This window comes from Clarias gariepinus, chromosome 12 (genome assembly GCF_024256425.1).
Source record: "Clarias gariepinus isolate MV-2021 ecotype Netherlands chromosome 12, CGAR_prim_01v2, whole genome shotgun sequence".
In the NCBI taxonomy this organism is placed as follows: Eukaryota; Metazoa; Chordata; class Actinopteri; order Siluriformes; family Clariidae; genus Clarias; species Clarias gariepinus.
Window position 1 is genome coordinate 25,050,084 of NC_071111.1, and position 13,136 is coordinate 25,063,219.

Sequence of the window (13,136 nt, forward strand, 5' to 3'; positions counted from 1 at the left end):
TACAAATATATGTATAAGGGTGTGTGCATGTATGAATGTCTAAAGTCCGTGTTATTGTGTGTGTGTGTGTGATGGAGGCTGGGAGAGATGGCTCAGTCTCACCAGTATGAGATGTACAATCCGGGAGCACGAGAAAACGGATCGAGAGGTGTATTGAATGTGTCCAACAAAGATTAATCCACTACGGGAAAAGTAATCCATGGGATGCAACAAACAATCGCTCTCTCTCGTCTTAATAACAGCGTGGCGTATCTTCATCTCTCCACCCCGAGTCCTTTGCCTGTTTCACTTTTATGCCGGCACTCGTGACCCGACAGGTCACCGGGCTCCCTCGCGCCATAACCGTGCATGCTTGTGAGAGCTTAACCCAAAAGACCGTCCTTTGGAGACAAAATAACCATATCGGGTTTATCTATACAGCTCAGAGATTTTATTTTTCTTTACAACCTTCCCATGGCCTATAAAAACAACCCCCTTATGTGGCTCCAATACAACGTGGATTACACTTTCTAGGTTAGGGAAAAAAACTAAACTTTTTTGCATGATTTGTCCTGAAATGCACAAAAAATCTGCTTCTTTCTCTATGTGTCAATTTTTCTTTAGAATTTTAATTTACCCTGAATTTCACATCTTACACATGTAGAACCTGATGGATCCAAATTGTAGACATTTTTTAGTCTCCATTAGGTTTATAATTAAGCAATAGCTATTAAACAATATATTATTCGCAAACAGTCTGGTTTACACAAGACATGAATATGAATTCTTTTTAAGTTTAATGATTTATACTTTACATTATATGCTTTAATTCATAATATTTTACAAACATCAGCTTTAAAGTAAGTCTTAAGTGAAGATTGAAACCTGGTGATGAAGAGTGTGTCATTGTGTCTCTTTACAGGTTGTGGGATTGTGGTGTCTCAGATGAAGGCTGTGCTGCTCTGACTTCAGCTCTGAGATCAAACCCCTCACACCTGAGAGAACTGGATCTGTCCTTTAATAAAGTAGGAGACTCAGGAGTGAAGTGTCTCTGTGCTGTACTGGAGAATCCTCACTGTAAACTGGAGACACTGAGGTAAGATCATCTCTCTGAGAGTCACATGACCTGCTCCTCAGTAAGACACATTCTCTAATAGTGAGACTGAAGCAGAAGTTTTAGGTTGATCATCAATGTCCTGAGGAGGAAGATTGTTTCTTTTCACTGCACACTGATGATTTGTCACAGAGTCTTTGGGTCAGATGTACGTATGTGAGAAGCTGCAGAGCAAAACATGACTTGATGTGACTGCAGTGTGTCTGAAATGACTGTGAAATTTACTAAAACACTGTAACTAATCACACAAACTGCACCTGGGACACAAACTAAATGCACTGCGTGTGAGCTGTAGGGTTTAAAGGCAGCAGGGAAATGCAAATGAGAAACATTTTATTGGTCTTAAAGCTGAAATAATGTTTATTTAGTCAGTGAAAATTCTAGGGTTGCCAACTCCGGGAAACATAAGGAACACTTTTAATGTTTGCCCTCGACTCCTCAGATATTATTTTTTCATTCTTTATGTAAGCTGTATGAATGTGTAAACTTGTAAGATATTTGTAAAAGTTGTATGCGGCACGTTGGCTTCGTGGTTAGTACTGTTGCCCTGTAGGTTCAGGTTTGATTCCCATCTCGGAGTTTAAATGTTCTCTCTGTACTTGGTGGGTTTTCTCCTACAGTCCAAAGACATGTAGATTAGGCTTAAAATCAAGCAATAGATATTGAACAATATTGTGGCGTGGGTGGGGTTTGGAATAATAACCATCATGCTTTGCGGGAGTGGTTGTTAGGTGTTCACCCTGTCGAGGAAAGGTGGTTGGGTTAGTGGCTTCGGCCAGGGTGTGTGTGTGTGTGAGTTAGAGTGTGTCCTGTTGATATGTGTTTAGTGACTGTTGATTGTGTACTTAAGAATAAAATACTCCCAGCCATTTGCATTGGGCAGCAAGGAAGCTCACTCGTCTCTCCAAGTCCCTTCTTAGCGGTGAAAACGCTACATTTGGTGTCAGAAGTGGGATGGAGAGTCACGAGTTAGAGCGCACCCCGGAGGAAATCCGGAGGCTCCAAATAGGCCGCCGAGTAGCAGAGCAGCTGAGGAGGAAAAAGACCCTCCCTGATGGGGCCAGCGCGGGCAAAGAGCGGCGACCGGAGCGGAGCGGAGCGTTCCAGGTTCCGGCATTGGACCTCGGAGAGGATTCCTCCAGTGACGCGGCGCCGGAGCAAGCTACAGCTCCGTGCCCCGTCCGCCAGCGAAGCGACCTACAGCTGCGCCTGCCGGCCTACAACGGCGCCGGCGATCCCCACGCGTTCATCGCTCAAGTAGAGCTAGCCGCCAAATTCGCGGGCTGGGCCCCGGCAGAAACAGCCGTCCGGGTGGCCCTCTCGTTGGAGGGTGACGCGCTGCGGGCGTTGCAAGATCTCCGGGCTGATGAGCGGGAGGACTGGTTGAAGCTGCAGCAGTCGCTCTGTTTCCGCTTCGGCGCAGGGGACCGTAACGAGGCCGCGGGCGAGGAGTAGGCAACCCACGTGCGGAGCGCCTCTGAGCCACTGGGGGCGTTCGCCATGGACCTGCGATCTCTTGCGCGCCAGGGCTACCCGGATTTCGGACACGGCCAGCAGGAAGAGCTAGCTCGTCGCGCGTTTCTTCGGGGAATCCGGCCGTACCGGCTTCGCGAGCACCTCTGGTTAGCGGCACCGGCGTCCCTGTCCGAGGCGCTGCGCGAGGTCGAGCGCGCCGAGCCCATCTTGGGTGAACACCGCGGCGAGAGAGCCGAGCGATCTTCGGTGGCTCGCGGCCGCTGGGTAGGTGAACCTAGCCGGGGACAGGGCTACCCATCGCGACGACGCCGAGGCCAGAGACCGCTAGACTACCGCTGCAACGTTCTCCGGCCGGAGGACAGCGTACCCCAGCAGCCGTTAAACTAGCTTTGGGGGGCGCCGAGGGGAACCCGCCTCCCGCAGCCATCTTTGTTTCCCCAACTGCCGGATTTAACTTCCGGTCGGGACGTGCCGGAGATCGCGCGGGGGTCTACGTGGACTGTGGCCTGGACTAGTTTTGCTGCAGGCGCTCGTGGACACCGGCTCTACAGTTTCGCTGCTGCGCGGGGGATTGTTGGAGCGTGGAGAGCGCGGTTGTGTGCTGCCGGACCCGGCCGTGAACATTCGCACCGTGTCGGGGAGTTATTTGAGGATACGGGCCTGTCGCACAGTGCGAATACAAGTAGGTGCAATCATTCTTTTTCACCCATTCTTTGTGGCGGATATCGAGGATGATTGTATCTTGGGGTTAGACATTTTGGAAAGGTGGGGTGCGGTACTGAATCTCGCGGACGGGACTCTGCGTGGTAGTTTCGGTTTAGCTAGGTTGCTAGTGCCCAAAGCGCAGCCGGTAGGGTTAGTAGCACGCACCAGGGGGGCGGAACTTCCGGTGGACGCGCCATGTAAACATCCGGTAGCTGTCCGAGCGAGAATAAGGGCCGAGCTGATGCGGCGTAGCAGTGTGGGGCTAAATCAGACGCAGACCGACGCCGTGAAGTTCCTTTTGCACGAGTTCGCAGATATTTTCGCAGTAGATGAGCGCGAGTGCACTCATACCGATTTGGTGCAGCACAATATCGATACAGGTAATGTAGCTCCTGTTCGGTTACATCCGAGACGCCTCCCGTTAGCTAAACGAGCTATAGCCGAGCAGCAGCTGCGTGAGATGGCCGACTCGGGCGTCATAGAGCCAGCACCTGGACCGTGGTCTTCACCCGTTGTACTTGTGCGTAAAAAGGACGAATCGTGGCGGTTTTGTGTGGACTACCGGCGGTTAAACGAGGTGACGCGCAAAGATTCACCCGCAAAGGATTTTGCGGTCGCGCTAGCTAACCTACGGGAGGTGTTTCTAGCTATCCGGCGGGCGAATTTGCGGCTCAATCCCAAAAAGTGCCAGTTGTTGAGGCAAGAAACTGTCTTTCTGGGACACGTGATTAGCGCTCAAGGGATTGCCACCGATCCAGCCAAAATTGCCGCGGTACAGAATTGGCCTGAGCCGTCAAATGTGTCGCAGCTACGCACCTTTCTCGGGTTAGCGTCGTACTATCACCGGTTCGTGAGGGATGCTACGATCGCCAGCCCACTGCATGCGCTCACAAGAAAGAACCAGCCGTTTCGTTGGGACAGGGAGCACGCGCGTGCGTTCACTCGGTTACGGGAAGCTCTGGTTACGTCGCCCGTTCTCGAATATCCTGATATAGCTCGTACGTTTATTCTCGACACGGACGCGGGCGATGTAGGGCTGGGGGCCGTCCTGTCTCAGGTTGCCGGGGGCAAAGAGCGTGTTGTCGCTTACTTCAGCCGCGTGTTGTCTGGGCCGGAGAAGAATTACTGCGTCACGCAGCGCGAGCTGCTAGCGGTCGTCGCGGCCCTTAAGCATTTTAGGCCGTATTTATACGGGAATCCTTCTTGCTGCGGACCGATCACGCTTCGCTGGTGTGGCTGCTCAGTTTTAAAGAGCCCGAGGGGCAGTTAGCGCGTTGGCTCGAGCGGTTGCAGGACTATCACTTTACCGTTCAGCACCGAGCGGGAAAGTTGCATGCTAACGCCGATGCGTTATCCCGCCGGCCGTGCAGCAAAGAGCGTTGTCGACACTGCGAGCGGGTTAAAGAGCGTGTGGGTGGTCACGACATCGAACACACCCCGACCCCCGTGAATCAGAACATTCTCCCTGCGCAGTCTTCCGAAGCCCCCGTCGGTAATCAGCCGCCCGAGCCGGCGTGCAGCCGAGTCACTGCGGCACCTAAACCATCGCCGGTGGTCGTGTCGCCTGTGCCACAGATGGACTGCGATCAGCTAATGGTCGAGCAGGAGAAGGACCCGGCGCTGCAGCGGGTATTAGGTTGGGTTAACGCGGGCCAGAGACCGGATTATGCCGCCATTGCCCACCTGGGACCAGAAGAAAAAGCTCTCCACTCGCAGTTTCACCGACTAGCGTTGCGGGGGGGGGTTTACTCTACCGCCAGTGGGAATGGCCGTGTGGCGCTGGCGAATCTTTTCAGCTGCTGGTGCCGCGGACTTTGCGGGCATGTGTGCTGGGGATGGTTTATGGGCACGCAGGTTCGGGACACTTTGGGGTAACTAAGACACTGCGGCGGTTGCGTGCTCGGTTCTACTGGCCGGGTTGTCATACTGATAGCGAACTTTTTGTTCACAGATGCGATGTCTGCACGGCAAAGAAGGGCCCTACCCAGCGCTCGCGAGCACCCTTTCAAGACTTTCGGGTGGGGGCGCCCATGGAACGTATGAGCGTGGACATTCTGGGGCTGTTTCCCATCTCTGATCGCGGGAATCGTTATGTGCTGGTGGCCATGGATTATTTCACCAAGTGGCCGGAGGCGTTCGCTGTTCCGGATCAGAGCGCTTCCACCACGGCTCGAGTGCTGGTGGATGAGGTGTTCAGCCGATTCGCCGCCCCGGAGCAGTTGCACAGTGATCAGGGGCGTAACTTCGAGGCGGAGGTGTTTGCGGCGGTGTGCGAGCGCCTCGGGGTGAAAAAGACCCGCACCACGCCCCTGCATCCACAAAGTGACGGCCTCGTGGAACGGTTCAACCGAACACTCACCACCCAACTCGCCGTGCTTACCAGCGACCGGCAAAAAGATTGGGACGAGCATTTGCCTCTCGTGCTGTGGGCATACCGCACAGCAGTGCAGGAGTCCTCTCAGCTGACGCCAGCTGTGTTAATGTTCGGGCGCGAGTTGCGCATGCCTGTGGACCTTGTGTTCGGCCCCCCTCCACAGGTGGATCTACCCACGAAGCCGGGGTTGGATTATTTTTGTTCATTAAAAGACAAACTGTTCCGTGTCCATGAGTTGGCGCGTAGACACTTGGCGGACGCTGGTGTTAAACAGCGCCGCTTATATGACACTCACAGCCGAGGGCGAGACTTTGCTACTGGGGAGCAGGTTTGGGTGTATTCTCCCGGAAGGAAAAGGGGGCTCTCGCCTAAGCTCATGTCTCACTGGGTGGGCCCCTGTACGGTAATCGGCCAGCTCTCCGATGTAGTCTACCGGGTGAGGTTGACGGGGCGGTCGCGAGTGGTCGTGCTCCACCGTGACCGTCTCGCGCCCTACCAGCCCAACGCCAGCGAGACCTCGAACTCTGTGGAGGCCGGTTCACCTCAGGAAGAGAGTAGCGGCCCTCCTTCCCCCGCAAAAAGACGTTCACAACGCCAGCGCCGACCACCGTCACGCTTCCAGGACTGAGTTCGCCATCTTGACCGGGGACGGTCACAGCTCGGGTGGGGGCAGTGTTTTTTTTTTTTATATTATTTGCAAAAAATCTGGCTTACACAAGACATGATTATGAATTCTTTTTTTTAAGTTTAATGATTTATACATTACTACATATATTAATATTTTAATATTTCAGACTTTTACTGTTTTTGATCATGCAGCAATATACTATGAATATACACATATCTGCTGAGAGAAACAAAATATAAGACTCAGTGTGATCATTATTAATTACATCGGTAATTAGAATAAACAGGTGATGCAATTCTGAATGAAATATCTTTACAAACATCAGCCTTAAAATAAGTCTTAAGTGAAGATTGAAATCTGGTGATGAAGAGTGTGTCATTGTGTCTCTCTACAGGTTGGAGTGGTGTGGTGTCTCAGATGAAGGCTGTGCTGCTCTGACTTCAGCTCTGAGATCAAACCCCTCACACCTGAGAGAACTGGATCTGACTAATAATAATGTAGGAGACTCAGGAGTGAAGTGGGTCTGTTCTGTACTGGAGAATCCTCACTGTAAACTAGAGACACTGAGGTAAGATCATCTCTCCAATGTATCTTTATGGTTCACACATCAAAACAAGCCTGAGAAATTTTTCTTTCTGTCTTTCTGTCCGGCCAGATTTTGTCAGTGCAAAACTGTCCGGACAGAATTTAATGGAATTTTGTCAGTGCTTAGATACTTTATTTAAACCTGAAGTTAAATCTACACCATGAATGAAATCAAAATGTTGAGTAGAAGTTATGAGCAGTTATGTGCCTAATTATGTCCCAGCATCTAGCGCCTTTTTATTTGTAATAATTTTGCGTTTTTTTCCTCGTGGTAGACGTGGCTCAACAGAGACAGACAAAGTCAGATGTATTAAATTAAACATTTGCAGAAGTTGGATATCTGCCTGAAGTTTAACTTGCACCATAACTCAACAGGGCTCTACAGTAACTTTTTTTTTATTGACAGCACTTGTGCTTCAAAGGTAAAAAAATAAATAAATAAATAAAATAGGAGCACAGCCAAACATTTAGGAGCTTAGGAGTTTTTTGTTCTCTATAAACAATGCAATATTAATGTGCCACATAACATACACAAGTATAGAGTGCATGGGGAAAGAGAAGGATTACCTCTAGATAAACATTTAATATTTCCAGTTTCTGAAAACAATTACACAGGCTGTCCTCAAAATATCATGCATGAATTTTATATGCACAAATAATGTACAGATGTTGTTGTAGTGCTCAAATAAATTTAAAAGAACAATTCACCAAGAAATTTAAATTGTCATCATTCACTCACCCTAATGTTGTTGTACAGTATACACAGAATATTGTGGCATGGGCGGGGCGGCGGCTGACGACCAGCATGCCTTGCGGAAATGTCGGTGTGTTCACCATGATGGGGAAAGGTGTTTGGGTTGGTGGCTTCGGCCCTGTTTGTGTGTGTAGTGTGTGACGTGTGAAATGTGCTCCAGTTCAAGCTAGTGCTGAATTGGATGTAGGCTCCTGAGTGAAGATGCTGCTCATGCCTTACATGCTGTGTGCTTAATAAAGTACTCCCAGCCATTGCATTGGGTAGCAAATAAGCTCACTCGTCTCTCCAGCATTCTTCCCGGCGTAAAAACGCTACATTGGTGTCAGAAGTGGGATGGAGAATAACGGGTTCGAGCGCACAAAGGAGGACCTTCTAAAAATCCAAGCGGGCCGCCGAGTAGCGGAGCGACTACTCGCGCAGAAGAAGCGCTTTTCTGGCGGAGCTAGCGCGAGCACACCACGTCAACCAACGCGGAGCGGGAAGCAGAAAATCCCGGCGCTGGATCTCGGGGCGGAGGCTGGCACTGCGCAAGCGCCGGAGCAAGATACAGCTCCGTGCGCTGTTAGCCGGCAAAGCGATCTGCCGCTGCGCGAGGCCGAGCGCGCTGAGCCCATATCGGCGGCACATCGCGGCGGAAGAGCCGAGCGACCGCCCGCAGCTCAGTGGCGCTCGGTTCGTGAACCTAGCCGGGGACAGGGCTACCTGTCGCGGCTAGGCAACGAGCAGCTCTCCGACGTTTCGCGGCGAGGCGACGGCGCGGGTGACCGTAAGGAGGCGCTGCGCGAGGTCGAGCGCGCTGAGCCCATAATGGCGGCACATCACGGCAAAAGAGCCGAGCAACCGCCCGCAGCTCAGTGGCGCTCGGTAGGTGAACCTAGCCGGGGACAGGGCTACCCGTCGCGGCTAGGCCTCGACACCGCTTCCGAGATTCCGCAACGACGCCGAGGCCAGGGACCGCCTCGGCAAAACAAAAAGATCATGCGTTATACATGATACTCGGAGCTCGTAAACCACGACAATGCTTGTTTTTTAAGTCAAAATTTATTTAAAATCTTTGCTCGTCTTCCGGAACACTGGTAAACCGCGTTACTCGTAATCCGAGGTTCCACTGTACTCAGTTATTTAGGTATATTTCCAAAAATGTAATCTGTTATTCGGACAATATATGTAACCTGTGAGCCAGACAGCAGTGATTCCTTTAGTGTGTGTGTGTGTGTTTGTGTGTGAGAAAGTCGTCCTACAAGCCCTGCCCCCATCCCAGACAACCTGCCTCCCTTCTGTTATTCCTGCTGCTAGTAGTTAACAGATTGTTGGTCAAATTTCACTGAGTGATGAAAGTAGAATACAGTGGAACCTCAAATTAAGAGCATAATTCGTTCTGGAAGTGGGCTCGTATTCCAAAACACTCATAAACCAAATTTAATTTTCTTATAGGAAATAATGGAAACTCAAATTATTAATTCTACAGGCCAAAAAAAATTATACATAAAAATAATTAACACAAAATATAAAGTAAAAATAAAACAAATTAACGTGTACTTTACCTTTAAAAAACACGTAAAAAATATCCCGACAGTGTTTCCGTTTGTGCACGCAGGCGCTGTTTGTGTGTGTGTGTGTGTGTGTGTGTAATGTGCGTACACACACACATTAATGGAGAGACTGTTTTTAAAACCGTTTAAAAATTAATCGTTTAAAAATTAGCAAGGAACATCGCTAGTCACACTCGCGTGAGCGCATACTAACGGAATCACTGCTGTAAAGTAAAACAACAACAAAAACAAATTAACCAGGGGTCCGTACTTCATACGTCGCTAACTCAGTTAGCTGGATTTGATTGTTGTAGATTTGTCCTGATCTTGGATTGTTTCGTTCTTCAATGCGCTTTTCGCATTTGCTGTCATAGCAACAGGTCCCTGCTTGGGAGCAGGTTTATTTCATGTAAACAGGATTTAGGTTGCGCTCCTGGGAGGTTGTGATTGGTTAAAATGGCGAGGTCACATTTGATTGGTTAAAGAGCACGACTGACGCGGACTGACTCACGTGGGGAAAGTATTTTGCATATATATATATATATATATATATATATATATATATATATATGGCCCCCTGCCATGGATTGCTCCCCCACATAATCACTATCAAATATTATGGATTTATAGGTTTATTAATATTAAACATAATATTACTATTATAATAAACCCTAGACACAAGACAGCCGTCAAGACCATTAATATGTCGCCCTCGGCTTGCTCACCAGGGACAAACTGACCATTTTGATTCATACAAATTCACATTTCATACAAACTTAAATAATTCTTTTGACTATGTAAAGCTGCTTTGCGGCAATGAAAATTGCTAAAAGCGCTATACAAATAAAATTGAATTGAATTGAATTGAATTAAATATAAATTCTTGTATAATTTATTATACAATTTATTATACATTTATTTTTCAGGGGTTTGTTATGAAGATGCAAATAAATATTTATATAAAATAAAAATAAATATTTTTTATAATGTAAAATTTGACAAAACTAATTTTATTATAAAATAAACAATATAAAAGTATACATGTTGTATTTGAAAAAAATATATTAATATTTCCATTTGTTCATATACAACATATTTATGTTCATATTGCTTATTGTGTTGTCTCATGTAATTTGTACTTTGTAAACCATTAACCTATGAATTTCTGTTCTAATATAATATTTGATAGCGATTATGTAGGGGGGCAATCCATGGCAGGGGGCATTTCAGCGCATAACATGCGTTACAAAAAAAAATTGAGCTCGTTTTTTTTCCATTTCGTCAACCAATCAAAGGGGTTGTGATCAGTGTTTCTATTGTCGATGCATATCGCCTTTTAAACCATCGCACAAATGTGCAATAATCCTAGACAACCCCATCCAGCTATACTAATCATCAACAACAGGTGTGCTCGAAGAACCAACTTAGCCACATCGTAATTAGCAAGATGATCTCATCTTAGATGTGTCAACTTATCTCGGATGTGTCAAGCAAAGTACAAACAATGGACCATTGTACCTTACCTTTTAGAATCGTGACAGAGTTTGTTTGTGAACATGGGAGGGGGGGCCGTAAAGCCGAGAGAGAGAGTGTGTGTGTGCGCACACACACACACACACACACTCGCCTTTACAGCCCCCCTCCTCTCAGGTTCCCAAACAAACACACACACTCTCTGCCTTACACGGACACACACACGCACACAAACACACACTCAGAAACTCTGCAAGCACTAAGACCCAGCAGGGAAGAGGATTACCTACTATTCCGTAGCGTAAGAGAAAGAAAAACCATTGGCTCAGTTGTGATGATGTGGCGTTCGGTGTCAAAACAAGAAGCGCATGCGTGATACATGATACTGTGCTCGTAAACCAAGACAGTGCTAGTTTTTCAAGTCAAAATGTATTAAAAATCTTTGCTCGCCTTGCAGAACACTCGTAAACCGCGTTACTCGTAATCCGAGGTTCCACTGTAATTATGAAGGTTTTAACAAAAACAACTTGCATGAGGAATCACAAAGGAGTTTTCATTTTCTGCAATGAAAAAAAAAAACGTCCCCCAACACTGATCATCAATGTCCTGAGGAGGAAGTATGTTTCTTTTCACTGCACACTGATGATTTGTCACAGAGTCTTTGGGTCAGATGTACGTATGTGAGAAGCTGCAGAGCAAAACATGACTTGATGTGACTGCAGTGTGTCTGAAATGACTGTGAAATTTACTAAAACATTGTAACTAATCACACAAACTGCACCTGGGACACAAACTAAATGCACTGTGTGTGAGCTGTAGGGTTTGTAGAAAACAATACACAATATATATATAAAAACGCTACAATATACATAGGCACAAGAAACCGTTCAGGGCATAATTAACAAAGTGCTGCAGCTTTCTTAACTTTTAGCCGGCTTACTCACATTATATTAAGTTGCCCCTTATGTGGCAGTGCTACATATATATATATATATATATACACACACTACCATTTAAAAGTTTGGGGTCACTTGCAAATTTCTTTGTTTTTGTTTAGTGATTTACTTTCTACATTCTACAACAATACTGGGGATTTCAAAACTATAAAATAACACATATGGAAATAGGTAATTATGTAACAACAAAAACAACAGTTAGTTGCTGTTTTAAGACACAGAGGTCAGCCTTTCTGTAATAGTTCTTGCAAGAACAGTATTGTTAAGTGCATTTCCAAAATCCGTCAAGCACCATAATGACCACCATTTCACCTCCAAAACCAAAAAACCACCATTTCTATTTTTATTTATATTTTTATTTCTATTTTTATTTTTAGTTCTATTTTTCCTAGTTTAATTTAATTTTTCTATTTAATTTTCTATCGTATTTCTTTTATTTTTATTTATTTCTTATTTGTAAACTTTAATTCTCTTTTAGGGTCAATGGCAGTCGTATAAGCATTTCACTACATTTCGTACTGTGTATAACTGTGTATGTGACAAATAAAATTTGAATTTGAATGAAACTGGCTCTCATGAAGGCCATCCCAGGAGGGCGAGACCAAACCTACCTCTGCCTCAGACAAGAAGTTCATTTAGAGTTATCAGCCTGAAAAATGGCCAATTAACAGCATCTCAGATTAAAGGTGTTATGAAGTCATAATGCATTTTTTGGAAGGCCTCCTTTACAATGTAGAAAGAAATAAAAATGAAAGTGACCCCAAACTTTTGAACGGTAGTGTATATAAACAATATTTTTCTTATTAGGATTGAAATTTGATGATGTCATGAGATTTGAATGTGTCATTGTGTCTCTCTACAGGTTGTGTGATTGTGGTGTCTCAGATGAAGGCTGTGCTGCTCTGACTTCAGCTCTGAGATCAAACCCCTCACACCTGAGAGAACTGGATCTGTCCTTTAATAAAGTAGGAGACTCAGGAGTGAAGTGTCTCTGTGCTGTACTGAAGAATCCTCACTGTAAACTGGAGACACTGAGGTAAGATCATCTCTCTGAGGGTCACACGACCTGCTCCTCAGTAAGACACATTCTCTAATAGTGAGATGGAAGCAGGAGTAACTAATCACACAAACTGCACCTGGGACACAAAGAGTGGGAGTTAGATAGATGTCCATCCAGAGATAAATCGGGAGGTGTTGGCTCAAGAATAAACTATTTAGAAATTTTTTAATAAACAGGTGATGTCATTCCAAATAATAACATAATTTTACAAACACATCAGCTTTAAATTAAGTCTTAAATGAAGGTAAAAAATCTGGTGATGAAGAGTGTGTCATTGTGTCTCTCTACAGGTTGTGTGATTGTGGTGTCTCAGATGAAGGCTGTGCTGCTCTGACTTTAGCTCTGAGATCAAACCCCTCACACCTGAGAGAACTGGATCTGTCTGATAATAACGTAGGAGACTCAGAAAAGAAGCTGCTCTCTGCTCTTAAGGATGATGAACATTACAAACTACAGACACTGAAGTGAGTAATGACCTTTTTGTATTTTTATTAAAATAA

At 46.4% G+C, this 13,136-nt stretch overlaps 1 protein-coding gene across 1 annotated transcript in view; it reads left to right on the forward strand.

Moving 5' to 3' along the window:
- Positions 1–13,136, forward strand: part of LOC128533806 (NACHT, LRR and PYD domains-containing protein 12-like) — a 605,307-nt gene that overhangs the window by 444,024 nt on the left and 148,147 nt on the right. The window contains exons 16-17 of the mRNA XM_053508060.1: positions 902–1,075; positions 12,439–12,612. Coding sequence (XP_053364035.1) covers positions 902–1,075; positions 12,439–12,612 — 348 coding nt within the window. The remainder of the gene's footprint in view (positions 1–901; positions 1,076–12,438; positions 12,613–13,136) is intronic.